We start from the raw sequence: 17,534 nt of genomic DNA, 5'->3' as shown, positions 1-17,534 counted from the left end.
ATGACATATTTTTTTCTCCAAACAGCTGATCAGTTTTAGAATTAATTTGCTCATGATATTGCTGCTTTTTCACAAGCGTATACAGTATATACTATGGAGGAAAATGAAGGTTGAAATCTTAGGTTTTAGTGTAACTAATGAATTTTGGGTCTAAAGAACATTGTTTAATCCTAAAATCTATGGCACCGAGAGGCTGAACTCACTTTAGCTACACTGTGAGACTCACAGAAGTTGTGAACGTAAAAGCTAACACTCAGGGTGTGTTATTTGGGGATTCACAGAGCCCAGACTTTAAATTTGCACATATAAATGCATAGGTTTTTAAAGCCAGAAGGAACCACCAAGATGTAGTCTGACCTCCTTTATAATACAGTCACAGAATTTCACCTCGTAATTCCCTGCCTGAGCCAAATAACATGAGTATTCATGCCAGAAGTATTTGTGCTTTAATTCAGTAAGGGAATAGGTGTGATACCAGGCTGTTTATCCCGCAGTCTCAACACAGTCACAGAGCCCAAATAATGCATACCAAGCATCAAATCCTCTCAAACTTGTGGTAATAGTAATAAAAATTACTAAATGCCTTTGAATAACAAATAAATCTGATTAAACCACTCTCTGCTTATGGCTATCCTGTGAGCAAGAAAGAACATAAATCGTTAGATACATGATTTATAGAATATTATTCACTTTTCTGAGTAACTCTCTCCATTCTTGGGTCTTTGATATTCTGATAGCAATGTCCTTTTCAGATAATGCAAAATGATGTATATTTTAGCAGCTACTGGCTAGGTTCTCAAGAGAAAACATTCTCTAATAGCCCAGTGCTCCTGAGGGGCTTTTACAAGCAATAACATCTGAAGTATACAAGCCAGATTTTTGTCAAATTTTCCTTATACAAACATGAATTTCAGCTTCAGAGATCTTTTTTCTCATTGCAAGACAAGTCCAGATGACATGCAACCAGATTTCTGCATCCTGCAGACATTTGAAGAGTCAGCTGTCTACATGGTAGAGCAAATATTTGGAGCCTGAAGTGTGGCATAGCAACCACATACCGATCTCTTCATGGGAGTAGGAGTGGGGAAAGGGCCCTCACACAGCAGTCTCCTTGTCCACAAGACTCCTTTCCTGCCTGTACTGTACCGGCGAAGAAGGCAGAAAGCAGCCCTATATGTGCTAAAACAAAGGTCAGGTGAAGAAACCTTTGATTTCTCCCCCTTAAAGGTGAGGATAATAAGGATAAAAATTGATCATTGATCATAGATCATATTTAATGTGGTAAACTGAAATTTGAGATAAAGTTTCTTGAAGGTACCATATCCAAGCCTCTTCTCGTGACTCTTTGCCAAGCTCTACATAAAATGCATAGCAGCTAAAAAGCTCCAGTAATGTTAACACTGGTGGCCAGCCTTGCAGGTACTGCTTATTTTCTGACATGCAAGAGAAACTTTTTTAAACATTTCCCATGTTATTGGTGCTTTGTTTTCACTCATGCAGTGGTTCCCAAACTAGAACTTGTGAACCAGCTGAAGTTATGCCACAAACACATGTATTTAGGAGCCTGGTGGAAATGAAATTGCAGAACCAAGTCTCACAATGTGACTGTGAGAGAGATAGGAAGGGAAAGCCATGACCTCCATGTGTAGCCAGGGTTGTGAATATCTCTAGACAGCCTTAGGCATTCTCTTCAGAAACTTTCAGACCCTTCGCTGTCATACATGCCATGGTGATCTCCCCAGCACTATCTGTACTGCCTTTCTTGGTTTCCCTTGTGGAAGGGTATTTTTTACATTCAACTCCGTGCTCTCCACTTCATTAACTTTGAATTTTTCTCCTCAAAATACCTGTTTGGGCCTCTCTTGTCTTGTTTCCATCCTTTCTAGTTACTGGAGCTGCCCACACCGGACCAACAAACAACCTCTTCTATGATCATTTCCCATCTTCATCCTTCTTTATTAGAAATGACCATTCCCTCTTCCTTGTAATCTTCATCAACTCCTGAATCTCTGTGATTTCTTGATCTTTTCATCTGTTAATTCAGTGATTGTTCCACCCATTTTCCCTGTACCAGAGCTCTTAACCTGACCAAGGAGCCCACAATGCTTGGAAATATCCAAACTTCCGAAGCATTTTTATTGCCACAACGCCTACCACCATTCCTACAAATGCTGCTTTTCCCACCTCTTTTCTCAGCCTCTTTTTAAACTGTCTCTGACAGGTGAGAGTAAACATTTGCTGTTCAAAGCAGGGAATAATGATTGCTGATTTTTTTTTTTTTTGTCTAGGAAAATCCCATGTCCCTTTGAGTTACATTGCAAATAAACAATCAATAATATCAAAGATGAGATCTGCAATTTTTTTTTTTGTTCTCGTGGAAAAACTTTGTGGTAGATTCTTTCTTTTCTTCACAGACTTTAATGCTGTTTAGGTATGTGGCAACAAGGAAGGGACTCACTGAAAGTGCTTAGCAGATGTTCTTGGAGAAAACCCAACTTCTGAGACTGTGCATTACAGTCAACATCCTCCTCAATAGCAAATTTAATAATGTTTCCAAAGCTGATATTTAATTCACTGGCTAATGACATTTGAAACCACAGAAAGTGCAATATATCCATTTTCAAGCTTAAATTTGTTTAGTTTTTTGAGTCCATATGAGTCTGAATTTGGAAAAGCCAACTGCTTCTAAAAACAGTGTAGGAGATCCACTGAAAACAGTTTCGGTTTTCTGTTATCTCTTTATGAATAAATGAAAACATTATAGCAGAAGTTGCTCTTTATCCTTCATGCAAACACAACAGTTGTGATGATTACACTTAGCAGAGGGTGGATTTCATGAGTCTGTTAGTATTTCCATTTGCTGGTTCAGTCATACATTTTTTCTGCCAAAATGGCAGTCTTTGCTAAGCCTACAGACTAATTTAACTTCAGTAGGTCATCCAGTTAAAGCTAAGAGCAGCATTTATGCATTTGCATTAAACAAAAGCTTTTTTGAAAGATTATGTTTATATTGGCCTTTAATAATTGGGCCAAATTCTCAGCTTATGCAATTTAACTGAGTTCTTCCAGCAGAGAATTTGATCATAACATTTACATTTTTATAGCTATAATGTAACGCATTTTACATGTAAGCTGCATCTATAGCTAATACACAAAATATATATGTAATTATGGGCATAAGTATATGTATGTATAGATATATACTGATAGTATAATAAATATGCATCCAAGTGCACACACTTTGCTTTCAGTTTGTGATAGCCATCGTTTGCTATTAGTTAACGCCCTAAATTGGGAATGGTGAATATGTTTACATTTTAGGTGCCACCATGAAATAATTATGAAATATTTATTATATGGCAATTATTCTACATAAATATATGCTGTATTTGCTGGACAGAGCAGAAAGTCACCGATGGGGCTGTGACGTGAAAGTTCTGCAATGACATTCAAACAGTAAAAATATTCCTAGCAGCCTTTAGGGCACTTTATCCAATAGGGTGTAGATGAGCTAAGTTTATCTGCATGATGGTTGGTTTGCAAGTTTTGGGGTAAATGATCCAATAAGAGCAGAGTGAATGTATTTTATTTGTACACTGAAATTCTATTGGCAAAAATGCTGCAAAGACAGTTTATATTTTTGTCACACTGTAAAAAGCAACTAACGACCCATGGAGAATTTTGGAAAATGTCCTGTTTACATTCCATCCAATGTATATGGTCTGTTTTTGCATGCAGAGGAGGTCTTTGTTTCCACGGGGAGTGTCAGCACCTGCTAGTTATTCCCACCAGTGGCCATAGTCCTTTGTGGCACCAAACTTCATTTCTACATGCAAAGAGTTTTGTGATGTATATACATCAGGTACCTGGCGATTTTGTCTGTACAGGACATGGTGATGAGCTGCTCTCCCAGCAATACGCCATCCCACGTCTGAGCTGTGTTATGACACCGGACAGGTATGGTTCCTTCTCCAGACTCAATCTTTGTTCGGAGGTGCCCACGGTATTTTCTCACTATGTGCTTGCTGCTGTTCACTTGGAAAAACAAACACAAGAATGGCAATAATTAAATGCTTTTAGAAAGAACCTGAGAGGCAATGTTGATGCCATAGCTTGCATTTGCAGAACCACCTGTGGAGGTCGTTTAAATTGGATGCAAAATTAGATGAGATTACACCCCAAGAAAGCAGCACAGTGGCGAAGAGTATGTGCTCTCTAGCATGGTTGTCTTTTCACATCAATCAAAACTTTCACACAGCACATGCTGAGCTCATGTTCCTGTTTCCACTCCCTTATATTTTTAAAAAGAACAGAGATTCTCTGTTTTTAAAGAAGTAGTACCATTTCTTGTTTTTAACCCATGCTTATAGGATTGCTCTGTGTCAGGGGAATATTTGGAAAACCTTGGTTAAATGAGTGCCATCAAAGACTTACCTGTGTGATGCAGTCCCGTCCAGTATTCTAGTGTGATATTCAGTGGCATTTTCTGAGTGATTTCAGAACAGAGGTTTTGGTTTGTTATCACAAAATTTCACTGAAAATTCTCAAAAGCTGAAGCTTTATACTCCAGATCAAAAGCAAATCAAAACTTGCTAGTTATCTGTTGCTTGCTTATATTCCCTCTATTGTCTCCTTGAAGTGAGGTAGCCTCCTGCCTTGTGTCATATCTTTTATGCAATTGCCATCTGTTCCTTCAGTGATATTACATGTTTGAGTGCAAGTCAGCTGCCTTCATGGTGGTGCAGGGCAAGCAGCTAATGCACTTGTCCTGCACTGCAGTGAACTTAACTGAGTCCTGCAGATATGCAGTAAGTGCAGAAGATAATGACATTTCTGAAGTACTTCACCTTCATTTGTATGAAAAGAGAATCACTCTTCCCCTCTTTCTACTGCTACTTTACCCCTGGGTATTTTGGTTGCAAAAGAACACCAAGGAACATCAAGGATATCCTCTGGGTCTTGCTCACTGTCTTACCCTCAGAGGGTTTCACAGAAGAACACCTCTGTGAAGCAGACCTTTCACAGTTTCCTTCTAGCCCAAAGGAAAATAACAAAAGACAGTATGTGATGACCTTTGTTTTCAAGGAAGAGGAGCGCTGCTTCTACAGGCATGAGGCTTTTGCTCATATTTCCTACGGTCCCGTGCATTTTCCCATGGCCTGCCCCTCAGCTGGATCAGAAGGCTTCTGCTTGTGAAGGTGATGCTCCTCAGCCCTCAGCAGGTGATAGGACTGCCTGTCTTCCTGGCACTGAGTAACATCAGGGTGTCACTGGTTGCGGGGCTGATCGAACCTCTGGCCACAAGCAGTTGTCTCTGTGCACACTCCCCAGTCACCCACTCTCTCCCTCTGTCATTTTTTACTGTCTTTGCTTTGTATGACTGTTTTCTGTGCTGCGAGCTCTGGTGGAAGCAATTGATTGACTTTGGCTGCTGCCAATGGATGTTTTACAAAAAGGGAATGGGAAAATAAATCACTTCTGTCCATTGGGATTAGCAGAGGTAGCGAACACGTGTAGAACAGCAGAGTCAGCTGTGACCTGCCAGCAGACAGGCAGCTGAGCCCCCCCGGCCTGATCATTCCTTCGCTTCCTTCCTGCTTTTTAAAAATTTAAGATGGGGATGTGTGTGCCAGCAGCATGCTGGACCAGGTATCAATTGGATTGATTGGCCATGGCTGAAACCAATTCCCATCCAAAACCAGGCTCCATCATATCTGAAGTGCTTGCAAATACTGTAGGGTTTGTTTGTGCTGCTTTGGGAACTGAGTATGGGGGAGAGCAATTGTTGCACTGTCATCCCCATCTTCAGCCATGTCCCACTGGAGGATGTGGGAGGTCCTTATGCTCATTTGTCACAGAGCACCTCCCAAACTGAGATGCTGCAGTAACCACCAGAGTTAGTATTGTGGCTTCTCAAAATTCAGTTCTATAAGGGAAACTGGGAAGAGCCAATAGACAAATAAAAAATTCAATAAGCAAAAATTCCAGACTCTCAGAAATGTCTTAGATCCTGCTCCCCTCAAATTGCCAACACTATTGGAAAATCATTTTCATGGCCATGTGTGCTGAGCCCATGTACATCCCTCTTGTCTGGGATGCCTTCTGCAGTATCATTCAGAGGATGCTCTTTGAATAGGATTAGCTATATGGGAACTGGTCAGTACTTTTCTTGGGACTCTGAGTGGAAATTTTTTTTTTTTAAAACTTCAAGCAGTGCTGAGAAGCACTTTTTATTGTTAAACAACAGAGTCATGGGGAAAGTACCATGAAATTTGGACAACAAAAGGAGAAAGTGATCACTTCTGCTTAGCAAACACATCTCACTTAGCAACATCAAGAAATGCATTGAAAAAACACTTTGCCTTAGTCTGCACACACCGAGAACTGATGGCACGGCAGAACTAGACCTCTGCCAGGGAAGCAGTGAAGGGTGACTTAAGAGACTATTGCTGTTTCGGCTGGTAGGAAGTTTGACTTCAAGCAAATCAGTTCTATTTTCCTAAGCTTTCCCGCAGGTATAATGAAGATAATGATGCTTCCTTCTTCTGCAAATTCATTTAAAGGTACTGCTCGAAAACAATTTATGAAAAACAGATGCTATCCTTTCAATAAAGATCTACCACAGGACTCCACCTGCCAGAAATCCCCCAGGAAAAAATGTTTTAGTGTTTCTTTCTCCATCTTTTTTTTTTTTTTCTTCCGGAAGAATATTTTATCTTGCTACACCTTTCTCTTTACATTTATCTTACTTTCTCAGCTCTTGATCTGACCCTCCCCTATATGTTTATTGGTCTTCTAGATTACTTTCTTTTTCACCATGGTGATTTTGCATACATTTTGCATACATTCAAAGGAACATAAAACTACTAGGGAATTTCAGTGGCCGTATGACAAGATGGGCAGCCCATCATTTATGTGACTTTGATTTTACTAGGTAAATATTACCTAGTGAGGGGCAAAGCATCCCACAATGTGCTGACAGAGATAAGGAGCCAGTTCACAGGAAGGAAAAGCAGCAGCCTTTCAAACAACTGCTGAGCACTTGGGGAGTTTAAAGCATAGGCCATCAATTTTGGGGGAGAGGGATCCGAAACATTTCTCTGAGTTTGTGGGGTTTGCTTATTTGATTTTTGGTTTATTTGATCTTCTCAGTTTCTCTCAGAACTGAAGGAATTACAAAGGCCAAAGTACACTGCATCTGGTTGTTATTATAGCATCTCAGTCCTGACCAGCAAGTACAAGAAACTGAATAATAAAGTTTTTAAAAGCATTTAGGAAGTGTGCGCAAGTGCACAGATCATCTCAGTTTCTAAATGCTCATATTAACTCAGTCCACGTGTCAAAATTTGCTCCCCGTAACGCACGCTCTACCCAGGGTGCAGCCAAGCAGACGGCATTAGCTGATAGGATTCAGGCAGCTGTGGCCAGTGTACGCTCACCCTGGGATACACTTCCCCAGCACTGATAAGGGGTTTTAGCTGCTCAACTGCTATTAAATTCAACGGATAGGGTGTGACTAAAACCCTGTGCCATAGTGCCTGTCTCAGGCTGCTCGTGTTACTGGGATAGCCAGCACACATGCTCCAAACGATGATCTGTAGTCTTATACTAATAACCAAAACCTCTTTCAGATTGTCATTAAATAAATCCATATCCATAATTGGAATGCACTTAGTTCTTTTTTAGCATGTCATTAAGTAGTGCAGTAAGATATAAATATATGAACAAAGAACAAGATGAGGCTCTGTGTGTTTTGCACTGAAGCTGCAGACAGACTCTAGCACATAAGCTGCTTGCCGGCAGTAAAAAATGCAGTCCACTTGCTGGCACAGCCTGCTATGGATCATTTTAAAGCAGTCACAGAAATATATTTATTCATGCAACTTAAAGTCACAAACTACAGCCTACTGCTGTTCTGCTGTTCAGTATGATCAAAGCATTAGTGACTATGAGCATTCCTGATCTTTGCTGTGCTGGTTCTCCAACTGCTTAATCTCAAATAATTGCAGGGGAGAAAGCATCTGAGGATGCCACTTCAACCAGAACAAAATGTCAATTCAAATTGGAATTGGAAAGGACAAATTTAAAAATCATTTGGAGTGGATTTATGATGCATGCTACACTCAGATGTGGAAATTGCTCCTGAGAATTCCTAAATAAAAAGGTGCTGGATTATTAATTATTGTATTACAAATTTACACAGGTGCATTGTATTTAAAATCAGTGAAACCTGCTGATTTCAAGGCTCACCCCTTATTTTCATATTTTCTCCAGGACTGGTTCTGGCTCAAATGGTAATGAAAAAAGCCACTCCATATTTATTATTTAGTTGAGGAGTGAAGAGGAAATGGACGGTGATTAAACAGAATCACACGAGTAAGGCTCTGTCTGAAATTTTGCATGACTGCCTCGGAGGTTCATTTTCTATTTCCCTGCTTCAGTGGAGGCTGTTCTCTCCTCATGAAGGAAGAAATAAAACAGCCTATCTTGCGCTTTTTTTTTTTTTTTTCAGTGCAGGACCCTCCATTCATCAGCATGGTTTATAAAGTTTTCTTAGAGCAGTTTGAAACAAAGGGGTGGAAAGAGATGTGTTAACATCTGACCGCCTTTGTATTTTGATGGTTATTAGAGATGCACTTTTTTCAAGCAGATGCTGAATAAATGTACAATATTATTATTTCTGAAAGTGTTGAAGTGAGCATCATGGTATGCTGAATGCTTCATATGTGCCCAATTTTCTGGGGAGGGTGGCTGGTCAGATAAATCACTGCTGCATCATGCTTTAGTGACCATCAGAGATTGAGGCTAAAATGCAATAGGCCAGCTTTTGAAAGCAAGAAACTCTAGGGATATTCTGAAAGAAGTCTGGATTTAGGAAAAAGAATAGGTCCCTTCACAATGTACAAAACTGAATCATGACTTTTGAGGGTAGGAATCATCACACTGAGGGCCTGGCAGGTAAAAGCAGTGGTCTTGTTTGATGGCCTAGAAGCTGGATCTCTAGTGAGTGCAGGGATGCATCCTTCCCAGGAGGGAACACAAGCACCTGGCTTGGATGGGTTAAAAGTACATTGGGATGAATATTTAAAGCCAAGATATGACTTTTAAATATAGTCTGTGAGGCCTACTGCATCTCAATGCATCCCCAAGGGAGATCTGCTCATTCCCAGGGCCATGTAGCACTTACCATGTTGTGGCAGAATTCAATTCCGATATGCGGTTGGGACCATGTATTTAAGCTCTATATACAAATATAAATACTGAATATTTACTTCTTTTGAGAATCTTACAAAACTTGGGACACCTGTGATTTGCTGAACTGAAACTAACAGTTGAAATTTAACTTCTTTATCTTTTCCCTCTTTCCTGCATCTTTCCTTGCTGAAATCCTGGGTTTGGACAGCTATCAGGTATCCCATGACCTGATAAAAGATGTTACCTTCAGCATGTTATTCTTTCTCCTCATCATTAATCTTCAAATAACCTTTTTGAATCTTTCTACTTCCATATTTTTTCATCTGCCAATAGTTTCAAGTGATGCACAGACAAGGTGTGACAACAAAGGCAATTTGCCCATTTATCGCTCATCAATATGTGGCATTTAATCCATCTCTCATAAGAAGACTCAGTGATGGGAAAAATGTGAAGTTTGAATCCAAAAGAACAGAAAGAAAATTACTGTCCTTATCTGTTTTAAGTACATATTAATTAAATTATGATTTTTGGTTTGAGCGGTGTAGTTAGACAGTAACTGTAGAAGGGTGTAGGAATGGTACCCCATGATAGCAAAGCTCATGATTGTTTTAATGAAAACTCTTCATTTTGGTCCATTAAAGCCTCCATATATTGTAACTGAGGGGCAAAATTTCATCTGTTCAGGTGACACAGCACTTTTACAGACTTTTCATTATTTTTTTATAGAATATTATGAAATGTGTTGAATGTTTATCCTAGAGAGAGGTACTAGAAAGTCTTTATGAAACTAACTGCTAGAGTGGAGAATGGCACTCTAACATGTGAAACCCATTTTGCCATTGGACTAGCTTCTAAATAAGCCTTGGAAAAAAAAAAAAAAAAAAAAAAAAAGTGAGAAACAGATCAAAATATGTACCCTACAAACTAGTTTTCTGTAATGTCTGTCTTTGAGGAACCCCTGGCATCAAAATGTGAGTAACCAGTTAAAATTTTCTTTAAAACAATTTGTTGACAAAAAGTCATACATCATTTCCTCTGAGAGTTATAAATAAGGGTTCCAGGCAAAGAGGAATGAGCAGCACTGGGTCAGACAAGGGGGAGATCCTTCATTCTACCTACAAACCCAGGCTGCAGACTCCAGCCTGCTCTGGAGTAGAAATGCATTAGTATGTTGAAGCTAAAAGCACAAGATTTATCAGTGGAATTAAGATTCTGTGCATGTGGCAATCAAGGAAAGTACAACTCAAACACTTCAAGATTATTATTTTTAATTACTAATTGCTCCTCTCATCTAAAATCAGATGTGCAACGCTCTTGCTTTAGAAGTGCAGCTGCTCCCGCAGAGCAAAGTCTAGAGACCTGGCAAAGGGCTGCACTGGCACTGTGAACTCCATGACAGAGACAACGTCTGCCTCTGAAGCCTTCATGAGACTATTCACCAAACACAGGGGCACATTAGCTGGTCTTCAACAAGGATCAGCTCTTCTTTGACAGTGTGGAGAGCTGTTGCTGGTGCCCAGGTCAGGGTCTGAGCAAAGCCAGGGCAGGGTCTGGAGGCTGTGTGTAGAGAGTGAGATGCCACATCAGTCAGAGGCCAGTGGGGACCACTTGTTCACCTATGTCCTAAGCTATGCATCACTGTATCTTCTTCCTTTTTTTTCTTTTTCTTTAATGAAAAATGCTTTCTCTTAAAGCTAGGCTTTATCTTTTAAATATACTTTGTGTGAAAAATTGTCAGCATCACTGGAATTGCCCATTTGGTGACAATTCTCTCCCCTGCCATGTTTTAATCAAAAATTTTACACAAAGGAAATGTGTTATTCATCATAACCCTCTTTCTTTTATCAACAAAACATGCTGTTATTCATGTGGCTTTGGGATTTTTGTTGTTGTTTGGAAATTGAAATCTTCAAGAGTGATTTAAGAAAAACGTTGTGAAAGAAGTAAGCAAAATATGAAAACAGAAAATGAACCCCATGAGACAGAAACAACAGAAATCTGTCAATAATATTGACAGATATTCAGCCCCCCTGTGACTGGTATGAGCCTAGAGAGGCTGTGGTTCCTGCTGTATCATCAGACATACCCTGGTTCAACTTCAGCTTCTGGACCTGTAGATGGAAATTACTGTGTAAAGTCCTATGATCTCTGGCTGTAAAAATTCAGGAAATGGTCCCCATTGGCCTTAAAAATCTATGGATACTAATTAATAAATTATTCTGAATAACGATATAATAGTGCTTAGACTATATAGTGCTTTCCATTTGAATATCCTACTCTCAGCATTAATTACCCTTCCTCAAAGTTGTATCATTACCTTTTATTGCCATTTTACAGGTATGGAAATAGAAATGACCAGAGTAAGGTGAGCTGCTCAAGGCTAGCTAGAGAAGTACCAACAGAGTCATGGTGAGGATGAAATCGTTTATCACTCTTATGCAGGTATCTTCAGATTTCTTGCTTCATAAGAGTCTAAGAAACTCTATAGCAGTCTAAGGACTTTCAAAATTCCCACAGAGATCTTAACTGGACCTGCAGTTTCCTGACAAGCTTTATAAAACTCACCTCATGAGCTTTACCCCAGTACATGGGACTTCCCCTCAGTGGAAGGGTAAAACAGACCAAATTAGATCTGAGTGGGTGTAGGTTTAGCCCACAAGGATTTTTCCCAACTGTGTTTTGATCTGTTCCACCCAAAATATGTGCTGTAATTAGGTGCATATCTCTAGCAGGATATGGGATGTCGGGGGTGGAACTGGGGTGGCTGTGTCTGGGAGCACAACCTCTTTGTCCCTGCTTCAGCGGACGTTGGAGAACCTCAGACATTATTATTCCTTGGGCTGGACAAAATCGGGGGCAAACAGCTTTTCTTGGTGAAATTTTTTACTACTGTTCTGAAAGGTTCTCAGCCATGGCCTTTTGCTGAATAATGTAGCCTTTTTATCACATCTGAACATTGTGTCCAAATGCAGTGTTTTACAAAGCAGCAAAACCCATAACAAGGCAGAATCAATAAATACAGTGCAATTCCCTTTGGCGATTCAAGCATTCTGGTAAAATTAGGATCTGATTATAGCTGTGGAAACCTGTTTTCCTGAATACTAACAAACACATTTTTCTTTACATGAAAGCTTTTCAAAGCTCTGGCCAGTGCTGGCTTTGAGCAATCTATAGTTTCCAGCATATTCTTTCTCTTTTCCCGGATAGACACACACTGTGCTGACACATCCTTCTAAAAAATCTTATTTTCCACTTTAAAACTACCCCTGAAACAACAAAACCCAAATAAGCAAAAGTGGCCAAGAATATCACAAGGAGAGGGAATTGGGACTTTTTCAATGCATTGTCAAAGCCAAAGATTTTTCTCATGATGTATCAATTCTGACAAAGTTTTGTAACAGAGACTGAAGGAGCTGTCTAGCTCAGCTGATAGTGAATTCACTGCAGCCCTGATCCAGGATTTCAGAAATACAGGTTCAAGTTCTTTTTTGAGTCTCAGTGGCCTTGAATGAAAATACTCACCCTGAACTAGACATGGAAGGAAATGAAGTAGGGTTTTTTCTACCCCTTGTTAGTGTGCTGATGGCCAGGATACATGAAAAAATACAGAATGTGATCCCATTTTCACACAATTATTTTATTTCAAAAATTTGTCTGACAAGTTTTGATTTCTTTCCAGCCAGTCAGTACTTCGAGACCTGAAAGTTGTCCAAGAAGTGAAGTGGTGATTCACTAGTTAGCTTTAGAAAAACTCCACTAAAAATCTAACTACCCAGCCTGGCAGAGTTTAATAACAAAATATGAAGCAATAGCAAACCTTCATGGCTTGATTAATTGGCACTGAAAGCTTTAGGACTTCCAATGTAGCAAAACAAGAGCCTCTTTCAGAGGTGCATTCTGGGGTAACCAGGGAAATGATAATATCAACAATAATGCCATAAGTGCTTTCACAGTCTCACCATGTCTCTAAGCCTGGACATCACTAGTCTCTCTCAGATTTAGGGTCTAGAGCTGACCCTAGGGATTGGCAAAAGGTTTAGCACGGCGGGCTTTGTAGGGCATCAGACACCTCCTTTGGGTTACCAAAAGCAATGGGATTTGCAGAACACCTGGACCACATATTTGCAGACCCTCTGGCACTGCTGCTCTGTCTGAGCAATGGGTCCATCTGAACATGGAGGTACAAGAGCTGCTGTTTCTGCACCTTTTCACTCAGGCAGCATCAGAAGGGCTGCAGAATTCACAGTAAAGGACTTGGACTGGTCCCTAGACCCCTCTACTCCTTCTGGTCCCCCCAGCATGAGTCTTTCCTCTCTCCTCCATTCTCTCCCTCCCCTGCAGCTCTGGAGGAGCAGAGGCTAAGCAGTAAATGCTGTGGGAGGAAAAGCTTCTTGCAGCACTGGAGATGGGTCAAACCAGTGCCTGCAGGTCCTGTGTGGGTGCTGTGCATGGAAAGAAGGAGAGGAGCTCCACTCATCCCAAAGCTTTCCAGAGTTCCCCCACCCTTCACAGGCCTTACGTTGCTGTCTCTTTGTCCACTCCTCCTGTCAAAGCTGAACATCACAGACCCCTTCCTCTGCCAAACTTTCCCATCCTCACCATGGTCTTCCTGTTCCAGGGTCCCACTGATCCCTCTCAGTCACACTTCCTTCTTCTGAAGACCCTTTGCTCACCTTCCCCAAAAGAAGGTGGCTTCCCCACAGTCCCAGCTGTGTTGGATGCTGGCGAGAAATCTTTGAACTGGTTCCATGCAGCACCATCTCCACAAATGGGAAGCCCTGAGCTAAATCAGACCACTGCTCAGACCCACAGTGCTTGCAGGGACAGAGGACTGCTACACCTGGGCTGAGGTCTGCTGTCATCTTTGCCCATCCTGGCCAGAAGCACACTTCACTTCTGCTCCTAGCCATGGGTGATGTGGGAAGTGATACAGAGAATTAACCAGAGGGGACAGTTCTGTGACTGTCCTTTCTCTACCAAGTTAGCTTGAGTGAAAGCAGCCACACTCTGAAACAGCATTTCAGCAGACTCTGAGGATTGAGTTAGAAAACAGGGCAATTACATATAAAACCAGTGGCTGCTAACAGTCCTGAGCAAAGATGTAAGCTCCTTGACAGACCAGCTTCTACTTAGCTGTGGAAAGACTTTGCATTTCCTCTGTAATTGAGGCTGTGTCAGTGGCACAAGCAGGAAAGGGCCATCATTTCGACAGGACGTGATCTCAAAGGAGGTTGACAAATGGTGCTGTGCTCACACCCTGAACCCGAACCTTTTGGATCCATCCCAGTCCAATCTTAATGAAGTGAAAGGACAATTTCCCCTCACCACCTTTAATAACCAGGTCCCTAGCACCTGAAGTAATCCAAGAGCCTCATGCTGTGTCTGCAATTTCTGCAGCATCCTTTACATGACAAAGCAATGTGGGCTGACCACAATAATTCATCCAGTGCTAGGATTATTTCTCCCGAGGCAGTGTTCAGTGCTACAGACTACAGTGTTGCGTGCATTTTTTTCTTTCATGTTACTTCTGGGCATGGTTCTCTATGATAATTTTATTCTGAGGTCCCCCAAGGTATTGTTCTACTCAGTCATATGAAAAATAGGAAAATAATGCACCTTCATCCCAGTTCCACAGACGGGCCATTCATCAGCACAAAACCAACTTTACAACCTAGGAGGAAGCTGCTCCATGCACTGACTAGCTACAAATTTCCAATATGGTCTCAAGCTACAGCAGGCCAGCAGCCACAATGGAACGATATGATATCTGGGAGTACTTGTGTAATGGAAACAAATGATAGTGTCCAAGCCCAAGGGATGACCTATGGTTACCCTCAATTTTTGAAATAGAGGCAGTATATCAATCTGTTAGGACCTGCATTTCCTTGTAGGTACAGAAGATATCTAATTTATTTTCAGATTTTTGAGTTATTTAGATAGTTCTTGAAATGTTTTTCCCACCTTATCATCTGCTCACAAGAACAGAATTTGTCCATTTAAACAAAACATGGGATTGGCAGAAGGAATGCAGAGATTTCTTCCCCTTGCATGTCCAACATTGTTCAACAAAACCAATGCTTTTGGGAGGGATTTTATTTCAGCTGGTGCCATAAGCATTCTCATTGTATTTGCATCCTGATACCTCTCTGCAGGAGCCTGAATGCAGAACTCTGGGACTGAGTCTCCTCACAGTCACAGGGGATCATCTGTGTCCATCTCTTGGAGATGGACAGGCTCTTAGATGGCCTCTGTTTGAATCTGACCCTCTCCAGATTCAGACTCTGCTCAGGACAGGGCTTTCAGGAACTCTGATTTGTGGATCATATGCTGATGCTCTCTGGGTCAGCCACATCTGAACACAGGCTGCTGAATTGTGGTGTTGAGAAGAGCAACTCTTCAAGGCAGCCCCAGATCTGGGGGTTAACAGAGACCATTTTGTCTGAGAAGGGGATGTAAAATCCAGCAGTCAGAGTCACAGGCAGGGAAAGCACAGACTGGAAGCACATGTGAAGTAGAGTGCAAACTTGTCTTTCTGGGTGCTCTTCAGTTCCCCAACTTCTCTGAAAACTGCAGTGCACATCTTCTCCCCATCACATCACCTGCCAAGGCAATGATCCAGCTCACGTGGTTGCAAGTGGATCCTGTTTAGATGAGAGCTCTGTCAAATGTGTGTGCATGAGAGCTTCAGCACAGCTGTAGGTTAATAGACAAGCAGGAGGAAGACCCCATGTGGAGCAGATGCAATGGTGTGTTTCAGACCTAAAGGGAGTGTGGGATAAAACAAGAGCTGGGCTATCAAGGAGTCAATGGTACAAGGCAATACAGCATGTTAGCAAGAGATAGAAAAGCAGCCCAGGGGAGAAGAATGGAGACAAGCCCTGAGGCAGATTCTGTTTGTCTCTTTGGCAATCCATATAGTAAAAAAGAGAGAATGCATCTCTAGCAGAAAGATGTACAATGAGGTAAAATTCTTCTAGAGAAGGAGGAGTGGGGAAGTGGAGGATTTATTAGCTCAATTTTTTAAGCAATTCATTTTGCTTTTCAAGAGGCTGTTAAAAGAAAAAAGCCAATGAGTCAAGAAGCCCTAAATTAGCTAGGAAGGCACTTTAGCAAATGAAGGGCTTGATTATTCTGTGGTTTGGCCTAGATTCAGGAGAAGGTATAAAATATGCAACAAATATTACAGGACTAGCTGCCCCCATGGATGCAGCTCTACCTCATGAGCTGGACTGTGCGTGCTGTAATGGAAAATGTAGAACTGTAGAATCATAGAATAGTTTGGTTTGGAAGCAACCGACCATTACATCTAGTCCACACACCCCGCACCCCCCCTTCCAATAAGCAGGGACATCTTTAACTAGATCAGGTTGCTCAGAGCCCCATCCAAGCTGACCTTGAAAGTTTCTAGGGATGGAGCATCTACCACCTCCCTGGGCAACCTGTTCCAGTGATTCACCACCCTCACTGTAAAAAAATTTATTCCTGACATCTAGTCTGAATCTATTCTCTTTTAGTTTAAAACCATTGCCCCTTGTCCTATAGCAACAGTTCCTGCTAAAATGGCTGCTCCCATCTTTCTTATAAGCCCCCTCTAAGGTTTGAAAGACCACAAAAAGGTCTCCCTGGACCCTTCTCTCATTCAGGCTCAACAACCCCAACTATCTCAGTCTTTCCTCACAGAAGAGGTGTTCCATCTTTCTGGTCATTTTTGTAGCCCTCCTCTGGACATGCTCCAACAGGTCCATGACTTTCCTGTACTGAGGGGTCCAGAGCTGAAAGCGGTACTCCAAGTGGGCTCTCACCAGAGTGGAACAGAGCATCAGACTCTTTGAAACCTCCAGGAAAACCACTTTGCCTGTGTGCTGCAATACTGCCCTCAGGAGAAATCAGAAGTCCAGGCATACCTTGCTTGGATGTACACAAAGGGAGGAGGTACCAGAAAAGGAGAGTTGTCTTAGGATCCCTGACCTAAATCACTGAATTGAAGCAGAGGCAGAAGCTGAGTGTGTGAAGGAGCAATTAGAGGTGAGGACACTGGAACATGCTGCCTCTTCATCATATAGCTGTGCTACAACCTTGTGGGTGACCTTGGAAAATGATGAACGAAAAAGAGTGTTGGGAAGGAGACTGACTATAGAGAATGAGCAAGGACAAACCGTAACAACTCACAGCTGTCTGAAACCCCTCTGGCATTCCTCAGCCTCCTATTCCTGCAACACCACCAACCCTGGCTAGTGTTCCCACCTGCTCCTGCACCTTTCCCCTCAGCATCATCCTGTATTCTTCTGGATCCTAGCAGACTCTTCCAAAGATTCATCTTCACCTGAGACCCTCCAAAA

General features: G+C 41.5%; 1 protein-coding gene across 1 annotated transcript in view; it reads right to left on the bottom strand.

The window, feature by feature from the left end:
• The window catches only part of ADARB2 (adenosine deaminase, RNA specific B2 (inactive)), a 282,450-nt gene that overhangs the window by 19,701 nt on the left and 245,215 nt on the right, over positions 1-17,534 (bottom strand). The window contains exon 7 of the mRNA XM_026842993.1: positions 3,867-4,035. Coding sequence (XP_026698794.1) covers positions 3,867-4,035 — 169 coding nt within the window. The remainder of the gene's footprint in view (positions 1-3,866; positions 4,036-17,534) is intronic.

Source organism: Athene cunicularia, assembly GCF_003259725.1.
Source record: "Athene cunicularia isolate RWA chromosome 2 unlocalized genomic scaffold, athCun1 chr2_part1, whole genome shotgun sequence".
Classification (NCBI taxonomy): Eukaryota; Metazoa; Chordata; class Aves; order Strigiformes; family Strigidae; genus Athene; species Athene cunicularia.
The sequence above is the reverse complement of the archived record's forward strand: the minus strand, read 5'-3'. Positions and strand labels throughout refer to the sequence as shown.